Source organism: Megascapheus bottae, chromosome 19 (assembly GCF_031878675.1).
Source record: "Megascapheus bottae isolate mThoBot1 chromosome 19, mThoBot2.hap1, whole genome shotgun sequence".
NCBI lineage: Eukaryota > Metazoa > Chordata > Mammalia > Rodentia > Geomyidae > Megascapheus > Megascapheus bottae.
In genome coordinates, this window is record NC_143527.1 from 42,840,597 (window position 1) to 42,858,816 (window position 18,220).

Sequence of the window (18,220 nt, forward strand, 5' to 3'; positions counted from 1 at the left end):
AAACTTTTCTACTCAAGCTGGTCTTGAATGATCATCTTCCGTATCTCAACCTCCTGAGTAGCTGAGGGCAGTGGGAAGCATTTCAAACCACACAGCACGCTGAGGGCAGTGGGAAGAATGGACAGATAGGACAGGTGAGAGGCGACGGGAGGAACAGGAGAGCTCTTCAGAGAGGCAGAGCTCCACAATTTGAGCCATACGCGATGGAAATTGTGCAACACTATCCTTCTCCGAGGCATTCCAGAACAGTGCAATGCCAGATAAAGGTTACATTTGATTGAGGACACTCAGTTTAATCACAGAAAAGCAAGTTCCACATTATCTTTCAAGAGTATGAGTAACACTTGAATAAGCGCTTGTAAGGTTGTGCTTTAGATTTTGTGTTAAATACAATTGTATGTAGTTTTGTGTACATTTGAATAATACAGGCTGCTTGGTGGGATGAAAGATCGAATATGGATTTCTGCACAATAGAGGGCAAGGAGATATAATATAGCTTCCCATACAGCAGGTAACACAGCCACATGGGAACATTTCCCTAATCCTCTGTTCCTGAACATCTGGTCTTCCCATGGCCATCCATGGAAAGCAGCACTGAGGGTGTAAGTGTCCATCTCCACGTGACTGAAGCAATCTTGGTTGTAAACCATCATCTGTCCAGCCAGATGACACTGGTAGGCACCCCAAACCCTCCTGGACAAGGCTGTAAAGACCGTCAGCTGAGCATATTGTGCCAGGCATGGACACCAGAAATTGTCCTAACTGAAGATGCTAGCTTTGGGGACAGGCCAAAGACATTCCAGTTGGCTATCAACCACCTTTTTGTCTAAGCACACAATCCCTTTCTTTCTGCCTTGGAGTGCCTCTGGTCTTGTTGGACCTCCAAGACATGTTTCTATCTGCAGATCTGTAATTAATTATACTTCATGCAATCCTGGAATCATTTGTTTCTTTCTTTGGTTTCTTGTCACTTTGGGCTTTCACAGTCTGTTCTTAAGTGCCAGGACTGGGTTTTCCAAAACAAAGGACAAAGTGTTGTCTAGGTCCCAGGCATAGTTTCCACTGGCCTTTATATATTCTTGCATAGAAACCAATAGATGCAAGTGACTGGGCATCACTTGGCATCTGACCTTCTTGTTTCCCTCCTCTATCCTTCCCATTGTCCCCAGAGTCTACCTCCAGCTTACCAACGACTTGCCACCAGAATCTCCTGCTTTTTAGGCCTTATGTTTATACTTATTTTATTTTTGAATTATTATACATTTGTCATATGAAGAGGTTTCACTGTGCTATTTTGATTCTCTTCACCTCTCAGTGATCCCTTTCTCTGCTCCACTGATCCCCTCCTAGACATTTATGACAGATATTTCCTGACCTCATTTTATATCTTGTCCTGTTATGATGATTGCCAATATCTACTCCACAGATTATCTTACGGTTGGTGTGCGCGCGCGTGTGTGTGTGTGTGTGTGTGTGTGTGTGTGCTGATATTAAGTTTGAACTCAGGACCCAGATGCTATCCCTTAGTTTTTCTGGCTGAAGGCTGGCCCTCTACAGACCTGGATTTTTGGTGGTTAGTTGGAGATAACAGTCTCATGGATTTTCCTGCCTTGACTGGCATCAATCTGAGATCCTCAGATCTCAACCTCTGGAGTAGTGAGGATTACAGGTGTGAGCTACCAGGATCCAATCACAAATTATCTTTACCTGTTTAAAAAAACCCCAATAACCATATAGGTATATTTTCTTTTATTCCTATTTAGGAATATCTTTGGAGGGGGGAGGGGCATGCTGGCAGCAACTTTTCAGACTTCGCCTGTGAAGGAGGTAGAGATACTGCATCAGGTCTTTTGCCTGTGTCTCCCCTAGGTCCTTATCCTGTTGTTTGGACTAGTGTTTGGTCTTGTCTTCCCTATAGTTTAAGAGTACGATAATCTCTGTTTCCCTCTCTCTAGCTCTCTGTCTGCCTCTCTTTCTTACTGTACAAAATATATATTGGTAGCTTTTCCTTCCACATCTGGACATACACAAAGATTGGTAATACTTTCTGCTTCAAATAGTCATAGCTTTCCACTAACCTTTATTTTATGTATTCTTGCATAAAAACCAAATAGATTAAAATTTTATCTCCTCTTTTGAAATGTGTGAAGAAATTGAGCTAGGAAAAATAAAAAGAAAAAAAATACATGCAGTACAGGTCCTGGGACTTGAATTCAGGGCCTGGGCACTGTCCCTGATCTCTATCACTTTGAGCCACAGCACCATTTTTGGTTTTGGTAGTTAATTGGAGTTAAGCATCCTATAGACTTTGCTCGTCTGACTGTCTTTGAACTACAATCTTCAGATCTCAGCCTCTTTAGTAGCTAGGATTGTAGTCATAAACATTGGGCACCCAGCTAATTTTATTTTTTTGTGCCAGTCCTGGGGCTTGAACTCAGGGCCTGGGCACTGTCCTTGAGCTTTTTTGCTCAATGTTCATGCTCTACCAATTCAGCCACAGCTGTGCTTCCAATAATATTCCAATGTATTTTAAGGCCAATCGATACTGAATGAGCTTCACTCTGAATACAGGTTTATGTTATCATTGAAAACTCAAAGCTCATTATTTGACATTTGTAATTTATACTCTACTTACAAGATTTGAAATGGTTTGCTATCCATTCATCAGGTGGCAGAGAAGTGGAAAGGAAAACAAGGAATTCTGTATGGTTGTGGGAGGCAGGCAAATTAGCTGCCGTGATGAATTAGGACTTTTGGCTTGCGGAGATCCTACAGTTTCTCTGTGGAATAGTCACTTGCTGATGAAGCTTAGACCCACAAATGAAAGGTTCTGTCTCTAGCCTGGTATTATTCAGAAGCGGTAGAATCTTAAGAAGGTACAGCCTCGTGGGAGATCTTAAGTTAACAAGAGTGTGTTCTTTTCTGGTGTCTCTGTCCATCTGTCTCTCTGTCTCTCCTCACTCTTTTTGTCTCTGCTTCCTGGCTGCTTAGAGGTAAGCAGTTTTCCCTCCCACAAGCTCCTGCTACTCTATGGCTACCTCATCACCAGCCCAAAGGAAAAGGACCAATTGACCTTCAGAAACCTCAGAAACTGGCATCCAAAGGAAAACTTTCTCTTTAATTTGGCTCATTGCATGCATTTTTGGTAGTAATGGGAGGTCACTAGCACACATGCCGGGTGTTTTACCTTCCACAGGTCAGTGGGGTGGCCTCCACCTCCAAAAGGGCTCTCAGGATAGATCTGTCAGTATCCACAGAGAAAGTTAGCCTCTAACTCTCTTGCATACGCTTCTTTTTAGTGCTTCACTTTCTCTCTCTAGTTGCAAAGTTATACAGCCAGATGGTTCACATTGGTAAGTCCTTATCAGTGGGCAACAGAAGGAATGTTGGTTAGGATGTTGTGCTAGTCTAATCCTTGCCAAGCCTCATGGATCCTGAAATCAAGGATCCCTTCTACCAGCACCTGTTGCAGAAGATCATCTTTGTGAAGGCGTTTCTGAGCTCTGGGCTTCGGAAGGCATATATAAAGGGATCAATGACAGCATTGCACATGATGAGCATGCCGTTCACCTGGAAGAGAGACATGTAGCAGGCACAGTAAGGGTTATTTGGGCAGAAGGTCATCAAGAGGACGTGAAGGACAAAGGGAGCCCAGCAGAAGATGAAGACCCCAAGGAGAATGGTGAGTGTGATGGCCCCTTTCATGTTGGCCCTGGAAAAGGTAGAGATCTTGCTGGCATGGGAGCGGGCCAGTAAGAACATGTGAATGTAGAGACACAGGATGAAGACCAGCATGAGAGGGAAGAGCGATGTGAAGGTGAGCACGGTGGGGATGTGATGGGAGAAGATCACCATGGTGATGCCGCTTCCGATGCAGAACGTCCAGATGAGGGACAGGGTGGTGACGGTGCGACGCATGGTGACGATGCTGTGGTACTGCAGGGCGTGGAAGATGGTGATGTAGCGGTCAGCGGCAATCACAGACAGACTGAAGATGGAGCCGAGGAGAGAGAGGATGAACATGGAGTCGATGATGTCATCTGCTGTTGTTTCGAAATTGCCACGAGGCTTGAGATAGCCCATGTTTCTAACTATGATCAGGATATTTTCCAGGATCTTGTACAGGCTCCCCAGCATGTCAGAAATGGCCAGGCTACAGATGAAAAAGTACATGGGAGCCTGGAGATTCTTGTTCTTCATCACAGCCAGCAGGATGATGAGATTCTCCACCACTCCGATGAGGGAGATGGCGAAAAATAGCTCTTCTGGCAAGAGCACAGGAGGGCAGTCTGAATTGTTCCTCGCTGTGTCATTGGTGCTTTCATATGGGTTGATCACGTGCCTCATGTCTCTTGCTTAGTGGACAGAGAGAGGTGGTGTTGGGAGTTGACTTCACAGGCAGTTCCAGTGGCTCTTCAAGGCTTCTTTCTTCTTTGTAGTACTTGCTGGAGATCTGAGGTTAAAATCACTCAGGTGTCTAAAAGAGAATATGAAAAAAAAGTTACTCATTGCAAAATAGACTACAAGCTGGGCCCTGAGGGCTCTCACTTGTGGTCCTTGTTACTCACGAGGTTGACTGTCTAAGGATTATGGTTTGAAGCCAGGCTGGGCAGGAAAGTTTGTGAGACTCTTTTCTTCAGCTAACCCTTATATACACCAAATAGCATGAAGTCGAGGGGTGGGTTCAAATGATAAAGTGCCAGCCTTGAGTGAAAAAGCTAAGGGATACCACCCAGGCCCTGAATTCAAGCCCCAGGACTGGTATGCACTTAGACCCCCTAGACCCTAAAAACTCATATTTTTGAACTTACAAGTACAAATTAAACAATCTAAAATTATACATTCACCACTAAGTGCATATTAATTTGCCTCAAATTAGGATATAAAGAAAGATAAAAATGTCAGTTGTGGAAATGGTAAGTCTACCTCTGCAGGATACCAAGAACCGCTACCTGGTTTTACTGTATTCCAGAAAAGTGACACATTCTTCTGGGAAAGGTGCTGGGTAGATTCCAAGAACAGAGGTAAAGTATTAAATCGGATCCCAGAACCTGATCCTCACACGGTAATCAGCCTCTGGGGGAGTTAATTTTTTTTAGTGATGATTTATCTTGTGGCTCACCGTTTGTCTACTCGTTTTTCTTTCTCTTAAAAACATTTGAATACTGTTGGAAATTTTCCAAAATTCTTGGAAGAGGAACCTGAGAAAAAGAGGTGTGGATATGTGATAAAGAAACAGAGACAGAGTAAGGAGAGGGAGGGAGGGAGGGAAGGAGAGAGAGAGAGAGAGAGAGAGAGAGAGAGAGAGAGAGAGAGAGAGAGAGAGAGAGAGAGAGAGAGAGAGAGAGAGAATATATTAAGATTAAACTATGGCCCAGCATTAGTGAATCATGCCTGTAATGCTAGCTCCTTAGGAAGCTGAGATCTGAGGACTGTAGTTCAAGGCCAACCTGTGTAGGCAAATTTGAGAGACTTGTCTCTAACTAGTAAAAAGCCAAAAGTGAAGCTGTGTCTCAAGTTGTAAAGCACCAGTCTCAGTGAAAAAGCTCAGGGACAATGCCCTGGTCTTCTGTTTATGACCCCCTTTGGGCACAAAAACAAAAAATTAAACAATGGTTTGATTTTAGCTGGGGACAGGTAACTTTCTGGGTAGTACCACAGCATCCTATACCAAAGTTATTTGAGAATTCAAACATTTTTTTGTGGGGCTGGAAGTTTGGCCTAATGGTAGAGTGCTTGCCTAGCATGTACGAAGACCCAGGTTCAATTTCTTGGTACTGCATACATAGAAAAAGTCCTAAGTGGTACTGTGGCTCATGTGGTAGAGTTCTAGCCTTAAGAAAACCCAAGGACAGTGTCCAGGCCCTGAGTTCAGGCCCCAGGACTGGCAAATTTTTGATTTTAATTTTTGTTATAATCTAAGTAATCACTTAAATGAAGAAAGTATATCCAAAAAATAGATGCTCCAACACCTTATCTTCATAAACATGTAAATGGAGACAGTTCTTAATGTACAAAGCTTTTATCTTATGATTTAGTTTATCTATGATTCTATATGTTAATTGCTTGTCCAGACCCTGGCACACAGTAGGGCTTAATAAAAGCTATTGACCTCAATCATCTGTGATGTCTAAGAGTTAATCTCATAGAAGTTAACAATAGAACCAAGGCCTGGGGAGGTTTGGTCAATGATTTGGGCACTGTAATGGATTATAGGAAAGTTAGATAGGAGGGATATGTTCTGGTAATTTATTACATCATAGCTTAATTATATTTAGTAAAAAATAATGTATATTTTAAAATAGTTGGAAGGAAAAGATTTTGAATGTTCTTACGAATGTGTGTGTAAACATCTGATTCAGTTACTGCACCAGAGCACACATGCTTCAAAAATCTCCTTGTTCCTGAATGGCCAAGATTTTGAACTAAAACAATGGCAGATGTTGGTGGGGTTGTGGAGAAAAAAGAACCCTACTGCACTGAAGGTGGGATTGTAAGCTAGTTCAGCCACTCTGGAAAGCAGTGTGGAGGTTTCTTAAAGAACTGAAAATAGACCTTCCCTACGATCCCACCATGCCACTCCTGGGCATCTATCCTGAACATGATAACCCAAGATATGATAAGGACACCTGCTCAGCTATGTTCATCTCTGCACTATTGACAATAGCCAGGCGATGGAAACAATCCAAATGCCCTACTGCAGATGAATGGATAAAAAAATGTAGTATATATATATATATATATACACACACACAATGGAATTCTACATAGCCAACAGACAAGGTAAAACAATGGCATTTGCAGGGAAGTGGATGAATCTACAGCAAATCATGTTGAGTCAGACAAGTCAAGACCAAAGGAACAAAAGGCGCATGATATCCTTAATATGTGGCTATTAGATCCGAACAGTACAAGAGCGAGGACTCAATATTTGCGTACCCAATGCTATGGACATGATATTGGAAATATAAACACAGCTACATAGACATAAAAATCTATGACTATAGACACAATGTTTTATTACATAGATTAATATGTATCTATGACATACAAACCGTCAGCCTAATTTTAATTATGTTCTAAAATCTAAGTGCCAGTGATTGTATATAGAGATTCCCTTCTTGAACACTTGTTTGTTAGACATGTCATTTGAAATACGATGTAAAAATCAATGTTAATAAATTCTTTAATAAAAATCTCCTTGTTCCTTAAAACTGGCACAACTGCCATGTTAAAATTTGCAACTTATACAATAAACCAATAAAATAGCCAAAGAGATTCTAAAAAAAAAGAACCATCAAAACAACAACAACAGTAACAACAACAACAACAAAAACACAATTCATCTTCATTGTTTTAAAAATAAAATTTCAATCTTAAAACATGGAGAGGCAGAGGCAGAAGGACTATGGATCCTTCCTGGGTTACATAATAAGATCCTGGCTCCTGAAATCAAGAGATGGAGTGTAACTCAGAGGTAGAGTGTTTGCCCACCATGCATAATGGCCTCGGTTTGATCTCTAGTACTCTAAATACAGAAAACAAAACCCTGTGGTCATGAAGGCTCTCTAAAAATCTGTCTGAGCTGGACACAGTTGGCTCATGCCTGTAATCCTACCTACTTAGAAGACTGAAGATTGAGGTTCAAAGCCAGACTGGACAGGAAAGGCAGTGAGATTCTTATCTCCAATAAACTACTTAGGAAAAAAGCCAGGAATTGATCTATGGCTCAAGTGGTACAGTGCTAGCCCTCAGCAAAAGAAGCTCAGGGACAATGTCCAGGCCCTGAGTTCAAGCCCTAGGACAGGCAAAAATAAAGTAAAATCTCTCTGTAAGCTGTTTTCTTTTGGCTCTTTAGTGTTTTCTATTGTGGACGAGTTTCTTACCTCAAGGACGCTTTACTCATTTTTGCCTTTCACATTTGTTATAACACTGCCCTCCTCTGGAATTCTTTAGCCTCTCCCTAGTTAAATCCATCATCCTTTTGTTTCAGCTCAAAGTAATCATCAAACTTTCTGAATGCCTTTGCTCCTCTGAGCATGCAGCATATTTATGGTCCTACCTGAGTCTTGGCATATGGCCTATTGTCCTCTCAGGTCAACACAGGTAGTCTTTGTCTTGTCTCCCGAGCAGTCCTGGATGCCCTGGAGGGCTGGCAGAGTCCACATTGCTTTACCTTCAGTTCAGTCCCTCACTGAAGTGCCCAATAATTATTTGCCCATGTGTGAAAAATGTGACCTCTGTAATGTGAACAATTGGAAGTTTGTGTTTCTAAAATGATATGCTTATAAAAGTAGGCAAAAAGTGTGAGGAACTGAATGTTTTCACTTTTTTTCTACTCCATGTATTAGAGACTTCAAACTTCAATGGAACTCATTTGAGTTAAAATTTTATAGATTAACTGTTTCTATCTATAAGCGATCAGAATGTTGCTTTCTTTTCCTATCCCTTTCTTTTAAGGTAGTGGGAGCCTTCAGGCTTTTAGAAAAAGTGAAGCATGGGGTTCCATGGACCACAGAAGACAGCTTTCTTTCTTTTTTTTCTATGTATGTGGAGCTGAGGAATTGAACCTGGGTCTTCATGCATGCTAGGCAAGCACTATACCACTAGGCCAAACTCCCGGCCTAAAATAGCTTTCTTATAAGGACCTGTGTGGGTCAAATGTCACCTGGGTCACCAGAAATAAGAGACCTTTGTGTAAGAGTCAGGAAGGTTTTTCTCAGAGGGACAGGGACATTTCTTTTTGTTTGTTAATAGGTGTTGGAATTAGACATTTAGTTTTAAACATCAAAGAAAAAGAATTTACCCAAACCCTGGCAATACTTAATTTTAGGAAGGAAAAAGATGGTATGTAAAGCAGTCAGGAGGTAAAGTCAAAATAAGTTCTGACCAGAGCTCCAGCATAGTTAGTGTCCCAAGGAAGGCTGCTATGGGATCCAAAGTTTCCCAGAGCATCCAAGAGCATCTGTAGGAGGCAGGACTTTGCCTCACCACATAGATTCCAAATTCTATCACAAGACATTCTCAACAGTGATACTGAATGTAGATGTCCTTGCTCAGTTTTAGGCTGCACAGAAATCTGTTCTTTAAATAATGAAGTAAAAACAATCCTCCAAAGAGACAACCATCCCATTAACAAGTGGGCTAAAGACTTAATGAGAGACTTCCCTGAAGAGAAAATAAGAATGGCCAAGAGACACATGAAGAAGTGCTCCACATCTCTGGCCATAAAAGAAATGCAAATCAAAGAAAAATTTGAGATTCCATCTCACCCCAGTTAGAATGGACATTATCAAGAAATCTAATAATAACAGATGCTGTTGGGGATGGGGTGAAAAGGGAATGCTACTGCACTGTTAGTGGGAGTGTAAACTTGTCCATCTACTCTGGAAAGCAGTATGGAGGTTCCTCAAAGACTAGAACTTTCGGATGATCCAACAATCCCACTTTTTGGCATTTATCCAAATGATCACAAACCAGCCCACACTAAAGCTACCAGCACGACCATGTTCATTGTGTCATTGTTTACCATAGCTAAGATATGGAACCGAGCCAGATGTTGCTCTGTAGATGAATGGATAAAGAAGATGTGACACATATACGCAATGGAGTTTCTATGCCTCCACCAAAAAGAATGGCATTGCCCCATTCATAAGGAAATGGGAAAAACTGGAAAAAAAATTATATTAAGTGAAGTAAGCCAAACCCTAAGAAAAGTGGGTTTCAAGGTTTCCCTCATTTGTAAGAACTAGAATATATTCTTAACAGGGGATCTCAACAACCCAACTGCTTAATACATAGGACCATATATAATGAAGTGTTATAGACATGAACTCCAAGATATAAAAACAAGAGGCTCATATTATGTACATAGTTTTAAACATTTATTTTTCTTTCATCTCTCTTAATTTTGTGTACCCTGTGTCTTGTATATAAGATTTTTCTATCAGGTGAAGGGAAAGGGAATCATAGAAACAGGAGGTCAAAGGATCAACTAATACAACTAGGTTGGCTATCAACCTTATAACGTGGGTGGAGGTGTCTGAATGTCCCTACAACCTTGTGTGTCTATGGGTCAGCCTGCTACTCCTTGGGTGCCTTTAGATGACAGCACTGTCTCCAGAGAATCCTTTATTTGTCACCCTGGGGATATTAGTTCATGAAAGCCCATTATTTATGATTTATTTATGTAGTGGTAAGATTATGTAGTGGTCAGACTTGGTTGAGAACCTGAGGTAGGAAACCCCAGAGCGAAGAGTGTCACTATTAGAAGGGAGAAGGCCTGCCACAGTAGCAAGGCCTCAAGGCCTAGAAAGCAAGGATCTGATAGAAGCCTGGGGCCAGGGCAGGGGGCCAGGGAAAGTGGCACCAATCTTTCCCCATACTTCATTTCTATTGGATGAAGCGACACCCTCAAACCTTTTTCCATTCTCATAAAAACAAACACTAGATTCTTTGCTTCCCAGTCTATTTCTGTCCCTACAATAGTACTCAATTTCCCCTCTTTTGAAAAAGCATGAGTTTGTAAGTGGCTTTGTTAAATGAACAACGTTAACATCTGTTTTCTTCATCCAGGGAAATAATTTTGAACTTACTGAATCTCTTTGGAGGAATTGCCTTGAAGCCTTCTTGGCCTTACCTGGCTCTGGTTCTCAGGAACTTTGGGAAATGGTGCCCTGTCTACTTTGGGGTCATGCCTCTGGCATGCCTCCTGAGCACCTGGGCAGCTTTTGGCTCTAGACTCTGCTCTGGAGTTTTAAAGCCCTGTCCTCCATACTTGAGCTCTGTGGGATCCCTGGGGGCCCTGATATTAGGTGTGTTGACTGTTATTATCTGCAGGGGAGAGGAAGGAAAGAGGAAAACTTTATCTCCTAGGGGCTTTGACTCAAGATAAAGAAATGATATTGTGTTTAAGCACCTCTAGGACTCAACATTAGGTTATAAGTCCATGGAAATCTGACATACATAGGAAAGTGTTCTATTCCCCGATTGTAGTTGAGAAGGTAATGCAGAGCCTACAGGATTGCCAATAAGTAATTGTTACCTGAAGTCTAGCCATACCTGGTATAGATGACATGGCGTCAAGCTCCTAACCGGAAGGCATTGTTTTTCAATTTTCTAAGTATGAGTCACATTATTTCCAGTCCTTTCTCTTCCACCCATTCAAGAATAAGAAAAACAAAATTGTGGGGGTTTTTGTTTGTTTGATTGGTTGTTTTTGTTTTGCTTTCAAGGCCTTGGCTCTCCATTGGCTTTTTCTCTCAAGGCTGGAGCTCTACCACGTTAGCCACATCCTTACTTACAGCTTTTTAATTGACTAATTGGAGATAAGAGTCTCAGAGATTCCTCTACCCAGGCTGGCTTCAAACCAAGATTGTCAGAGCTCAGCCTCCTGAGTAGAATTATAGGTATAACTCTGAGAAGTTAAGTAGCTTGCTCAAGCTCACCAGTTGCTCAATCTGTCTTGCCCCAGTCCCAAGCTCTCCGGTTATTCCTGAAAGCCAGTCAGTATAGAAGCTGGTGGGTCTCAGTCCCCAGGTCAGCTCTGAAGCATAGGTTGGTTCCTGGGAACTTCCTTGGATACAAGGAGGAGCCAGCAGACCTGGGAATCTGGGATTCGGAGGCTGTTTTGGTGTTAAGTGAAATAAAGTAACATCATAATAAGACTTGTTTTGTTTGAAGGTTGGTGGTTTGTTTTATTGAGATAGGGTCTTATTCACTATGTTGCCCAGGTTGGAGTGTAAATCATAATCATCTGGTTTCAGTCTTCCAAATGCTAAAATTATATTTGTACATCACCACCCCTAGGCTAGATTTATAAAATAAATTTCAAGACAGAGTCCCCTGGATAGCTCAAATTGGTCTCAAACTCATTATAGTCCTGGCTCAACCTCAGTACTAGGATTACAGGCATATGCCACTATACCTAACTTGGACTTGTAGATATTATCCATTAGCATCTTGTTGAAAGAAATAAAAGCCCAAGGAAATATGAGCTTCTAGTAGAACCCAACTTCTGGCTGGATTACTAGCAAGGTCACTATGACTAGCTCATGTCCTTGTTCTTACAGAAAAGAGGACTGACTGTGAACTGGGCCAAGATCATTATCTGAATAATCACTATTTTTCATTGTAATTAATAGAAGGGTTACATTATATTCACCAGATAGAAGGTGCATTGCTTCACACATATTGATAACCTTTCTCATTTCTTGGTCCCCATTTCCTTCCCCCCATCCCTGCCCCTCATCTTGTTTCCCCCCCTTCCTTATCCTATTTCAAATAACCAAATAAGCATATATACAATATATCAGATAACAAGGTAAAATACTGTAACAATATGAGATAACCAAGGGACAGCAAAAGAGATAAGAGATAACATAGTACATTAAGGGTAACAATCACTCTGAATAATCACTATTTAAAATTTTCTTTATGGGGCCAGGAGTTTGGCCTAGTGGTAGAGTACTTGCCTAGCAAGGACAAAGACCCAGGTTTGATTCCTCAGTACCACATACATAGAAAAAAGCCAAAAGTGGTGTTGAGGCTCAAGTGGTAGAGCTCTAGCCTTGAGAAAGTCCAAGGACAGTTCTCAGGCTCTGAGCTCAAGCTCAGGACTGGCAAAAAAAATTCTTTATGACCATCCAGTGAGGAAGCCTCATTCAATCTTATCACAGGCAGAATCAGGCATGCAGGTTTATAGACTTTGCACTTTTCATAGCATTTCTTATTTGATATTCACAGTGGGAGTAGAAACCAGGTAGAAATGACAAGGAGCAAATGACAGTTTCAAGAAACGTATGCTTTCTGGCTTATACAAACTTAGAGAGGCAAGGACCCTGGGTCCTTCCAGGGTCGAAGGTAATTCTTCTACGTGGAAATCAGTGTCACATCCCTCCCTTTTTGCTATCTGGTGACCTTAACATCAGCCAACTGGATTCTCCCAGTGAGTTTCAGGGCCTCATGCTGCAGCTCACAATCAGTCTTGGATTGTTTTGGCAGCCTTTTCAGCTGTTCTGCTTTTCCCACTATGTCATGGGTCCTGTCTTCTGTGTGTTGATGGCACTTTGCTTAGTTAGTAAAAACTTTGAGTTGACATGAACTCCATCTTCTTAGTTTTTTTGGTGGGGGGGGAGAGGGACAGTCCTGGGGCTTGAACTCAGGGTCTGAGCATTGTTCTTGGGCTTTCTCAAAGCTGGTACTCTACCACTTGAGCCACAACACCACTTCTGGCTTTTTCTGTGTATGTGGTACTGAGGAATCAAACCCAGGTCTTTATGCATACTAGGCAAGCACTCTACCACTAGGGCATACTCCTGACCTCATCTTCTTAGTTGTAATACCCAGGGTATTGCAGAGAACAATGTACAGTCATCTGCAGATGCCATAATAAACTTTTCTCTTCCCACCATTCCTATCAGAGTCCCCAGTGCCCTTTGTCTCCCATCCACATCAAAGTCTTGCCTGCGTCTGGCTTGCACAGAGCAGTTAACCCTTTAACACCATTTTGCCCCGTGTAGACTTGTCTTAATTGTCTTCCTATCCCAAAGGAACATGAGCTTGCTGTCATTCTATAGCTTTGCTCCTGTGTACATAATCACACATGTATGTGCGCATGCATCAGTACTGGGGCTTGAACTCAGGACCTCTTAGCTTTTTTCTCAAGCCTGGAACACTACCACTTGAGCCATAGCTCCACTTTAGCATTTTGCTGGTTAGTGGGAAATGAGAGTTTAATATACTTTCTGCCTGGGCTGGCTTCAAACTTTGATCCCCAGATCTCAGTCCCTCGAGCAGCTAGATTATAGGCAGCTACACTGGCAGCTGGCTCTGCCACATTGCTAACAGGAAGATAGCATGAGTGGATACTCAGTTCCTTTGCATAAGCCCTGTCTTGGTTATCTGGTGGGTGCTGCTTACATGGAGCAGAAAGATCTTACTATAAGTTAATTGCACTAAGAATTTACATGGAAAATATGCTTAGAGAAATGAATGAGATGACTAGATGACTTATTTTTGGAAAAATAAGCTGCCTCGTGTTGCCATTGGAACAAGCCCCTTCCTCTGTCAGGAGGTGCACAGCATGCCTCAAAGGGTTAAAGCTGTTTCCAAGTTGCCCACCCTCTGCCTTAGCTCCTGTCTGCCTTGATTACCAGAACAAGATTTTCCAAAAGGCAGAGTTAAGGCCATTCCTGCACCGTCTCAGACCTAGCTCTCGGGCAAGAGCTAGTATAAAAGTGCTGTATTGGGATGTTTGTCTTTGACCCTGTGGCTCCTGAAAGCCTCAGCCTGCCCTCTGCTTATACAAGCCCAATATATAAGGATTCAGTTAGTCCATGGATCAACAGGGGAATGAGTAAGAGTCCCTCAGTCCTGCTGAGAGGGAGGAGGAGGACTCCATCTCCAGTCTAGTTCAAGGCCTTGTTTTAACCCCTCTGCCTATGCACTTGCTGTTTCTATCCCTTTTAGGCTTTGCATGTGTTTGTATGTATGTGTATGTATGTGTCTATGTGTGCATATATGCCTAGGTATATGTATACCCATGCATGAGTGAGGATGTGCATTTGAGTTCAAGGAGAAGAATGAGGACACTATCTTTTTTTTTTTTTTGCCAGTCCTGGGCTTGAGCTCAGGGCCTGAGCACTGTCCTTGGACTTTCTCAAGGCTAGAGCCCTACCACTTGAGCCTCAGCACCACTTCCGGCTTTTTTCTATGTATGTGGTACCGAGGAATTGAACCCAGGTCTTCGTGCATGCTAGGCAAGCACTTTAACCACTAGGCCAAACTCCCGGCCCCGAGGACACTCTTAAAGCAGCTTAGAAACCAAAATGTGAAGAATAACTGTGCTTATATAAAGCCTAGAGGCATAGGCCTCTGCAAGATGTGAAGAACAGACACTTTCTAAGTGCTGAACACTTTGAAGGAGCATATGATAAGGGATGTGCTTTTCATTCATGTGTGTGTGTGTGTGTGTGTGTGTGTGTGTGTGTGTGTGTGTGTGCTTGTGCATGTGCGCATGTGTGCCTATACCAGGGCTTGAACCCAGGACCTGGCACTGTCCCTTAGCTTTCTTTGCTCAAGGCTGGTCATGCCTCTCCTTCTGACTTTTGTTCTGGTTATTTGGAGGTAAAAGACTCATGAATTTTTCTGCTTGAGCTGGCTTTGTACTGTGATCCTCAGTGTTAGCCTCCCGAGTAGCTAGGATTACAGGTGTGAGTCACCAGTAACTGAGTTGTTTTTCAGACTTAATTATTGTACACCCCAAGTTGTAGAGATGTGGTATTTGTACACAATGGAATTCTATGCTGCTGTCAGAAAGAATGACATCGCCCCATTTGTTAGGAAATGGAAAGACTTAGAAAAAATCATATTAAGTAAAGTAAGCCAGACTCAAAGGAACTTAGGCTCAATGGTTTCCCTCATTTGTCATAATCAGTAAAAACCTTGGGCTCTCATAGCAGAGATTTACAATAGAGCAAAACCTTGATATATAAGGCCATATAGTATGACGCTAAATGAAAGGATCTCTAGGATATAGAAACATAAGGCATATAATGAATGATTGTTATCCTTAAGGTACTAAGTTATCTCTCATCTCTTTTTCTGTCCCTTGGTTATCTCATATTGTTACAGTATCTCACTTTGTTACCTGATATATCGGATATATTTGTATTTGGTTATTTGAAATTGGATAGGGAAGGGGGAAAACAAGATGAGGGGTAGGGGTGGGGGGGAGGGAAATGGGGACCAAAACATGTGAAAGGGTATCAATGTATGTGAATTAATGCACCTTCTATCTGGCAAATATCATGTAACCCTTCTATTAATTACAATTAAAAATATATGAAAAAAATAAACACTCCAAGAGTCAACCCTTCAAACAAACAAACAAACAAACAAAAAAAGAAAGTCAGAGGACTTCTGAGCAGTGAGAATAAAGTAAGCATACACAGTTCACATTGGTCCCACATGTGTAACAGTGGTAGAGTTGCTCAGATACTAACTCTGGATCTGTAAGAAGCCAGCCACATACCAGTACCATGATCCTCTAGCAGTAAAGCCCTCCTGATCTTAAAACAGAAAGGTGAACCTGGTTAAAATTGAGCGCTTCAGTGGCTGGGAGTTTGGCCTAGTGGTAGAGTGCTCGTCTAGCATATATGAAGACCCAGGTCCAATTCCTTAGTACCACATATATAGAAAAAGCTGGAAATGGTGCTGTGGCTCACGTGGTAGAACTCTAGCCTAAAGAAATTCCAAGGACAGTGCTCAGGCACTGAGTTCAAGCCCCAGAACTGGCCAAAAGGAGATCATTTCAGTAAAGAATAAAAGAGGCATAATTTTTTTCCACCAGTAATTTCATCTAACAATAAAGCTTGCTATAGTCCTTGAAGAGAGTAGAATGGTAATATAAAGATGAATTGAGAAGCTAATAAATTCATCAGTAAGAGAATTATTTATTTAGGTAATGAACTAATAGTTTTGTTATAGTTTACTTAGAAAAATAATATACTCCTAGGATGAAAGACTATAATTTTAAAAGATGAGCTAATCAGAAGCACTCCGGATATAACTTTCCTCATATTTGTTCCTAGCTGTTCTATTCATGGTCTAAAAGCACATAAGAAGCAGAGAAAACAGCAGAGCATGTACTTACCTTTGGCTCTGAAGCAGGAACTTTCTAACTAGGATGACTGGGAATGAATGAGCTTTGAAGAAAAAAAGCAAGCAAATGGACCTTGGACCAAGAAGAGCAGGAACTAATGCATCACTGTGAGACAGTTCGTTATTTTCATAACCTTGGAAAAAATGTCATATGAAATGAGTCGCATATTTCTGATAATATGAAGTTAGAGAAGTAGAAAGAAACAGTCTGATGAAGACATAATTTTCCTAGGTTCGCTCAGACAAGGTTGCTTCTAATGTTGCAATGATGTTTAGAGCAAATTATGGAATTGCAATCTTGTTCTTTTTAGTGTCATTTAAAATGCCTTTGCTTTAGAACCAAGGAATTAAATAAAGAGAGATTTTTAAGGCAATGATTCTGGAATATTTTGTTTTAAACTTGCCAGCAAACTTCTGAAGATATCTTATGAACATTTGGCTCATTTATCTTGTTGAAAAAAAGGAAATAACCCAATTATCCGTCTTTCACAAGACCAAACAATGAAACAGACATTTGTGTGTTCAAGGGTGCATAATAGAGTAGATTCCTCCCCCTCAGTCCCCTCCTCCTCGCAAAAAGATCCAAGGACTTCTCGTTCTGCCAGTTCTTGGAGTAAAAATGTCTCAGAAAAGCTATCATCCACAGCACCATTCAAAGCAAAATCATTCTGTTTGAAGTTATGAATAGTATTTTCTGTTCGCCAAAGCTCCCAGGGAAGGGTGACTTTTGTTTTCAGGCATATTAACCTGATTTTTTTTGGTGAGGGGAGGTTCTGGGGATGGAACTATGGGCATAGTACTTTCTAAGCATGCTTCTACTTAGCTTCATCCTAAAAGATGGTTTAGGGCATGTCTAGGGGCAGACCTGAGCTGTGGGAGCTGAGGACAAACTAGTAGGTGATTTCTTAAAATATCATCTGGAAAATATTTTATCCCAAATGGAAGACATTTGAGGGTAGTTTGAAGAAAACTGACGGCAGCGAGAGGAGGTGAATTCATCCACCAGGGAAATAAAAGGCATACACAGTGATTTTCCTTGGCCTACTCTGGCCATGAAGCAAGCTCCCCCAAGAGTTCTAGCAAATCCAGTGTGCCACAGCCTAATGCCCTCACTACAGCTACGCAGCTGAGATCATATACAAAGGGAGACATTGCTTAGAGGAAAGCCCTGCTTATATTACCTGGCATTGGAGAGACAACTTGCCCAGAGCCTTTCTATTTGCAGCATCTGCAGTGCCTCTGTCAAAGATCTGTGGTTCTGATTAGCCAGTTGGGAAACTGGGGACTGGAGCACCAGGCAGGATGGCAGGGGTTGGAGTGCCTGGCAGGCCAGCCACAGGGGCTCTGTCTGTGCGGAGATTTGGGCAGCTCCAGCTTTCAGGCATGGGGCTTCCCCAAGGGGTTGGCTAAGTCTCATGAACAGAATAACTTTTGCTATTTTAGGCCTTCGTCTTTATTTATTTAGTTTTTGGCTCATGTGCTTGAAATTTTGCAAGAAGTGAGGGCAGGAATCTCTTGGAAGAGGCAGAGTAGAAATGGTGTAAGATTTACAACCAGA

At 41.8% G+C, this 18,220-nt stretch overlaps 1 protein-coding gene across 2 annotated transcripts; it reads right to left on the reverse strand.

Annotated features, from left to right (window-relative positions):
• Positions 1 to 1,764: 1,764 nt before the first annotated feature.
• On the reverse strand, positions 1,765 to 17,987 carry Mc2r (melanocortin 2 receptor). 2 transcript variants are annotated; one of them, XM_090353464.1, is made up of 2 exons: positions 17,844 to 17,987; positions 1,765 to 4,477 (listed from the first exon to the last, which is right to left on the reverse strand). In XM_090353464.1, the coding sequence occupies exon 2, from the start codon at positions 4,345 to 4,347 to the stop codon at positions 3,454 to 3,456; it is 894 nt and encodes a 297-aa protein (XP_090209590.1). In that variant the 5' UTR covers positions 4,348 to 4,477; positions 17,844 to 17,987; the 3' UTR covers positions 1,765 to 3,453. The 2 variants fall into 2 exon arrangements, with proteins under 2 accessions (XP_090209590.1, XP_090209591.1); XM_090353465.1 differs by lacking the exon at positions 17,844 to 17,987 and adding an exon at positions 16,655 to 16,720.
• Between the last annotated feature and the right edge of the window lie 233 nt (positions 17,988 to 18,220).

Coding starts and splice junctions, on each gene's coding strand:
- Mc2r (XM_090353464.1), bottom strand. CDS start 4,347: ATGAGGCACGTGATCAACCCATATGAAAGCACCAATGACACAGCGAGG.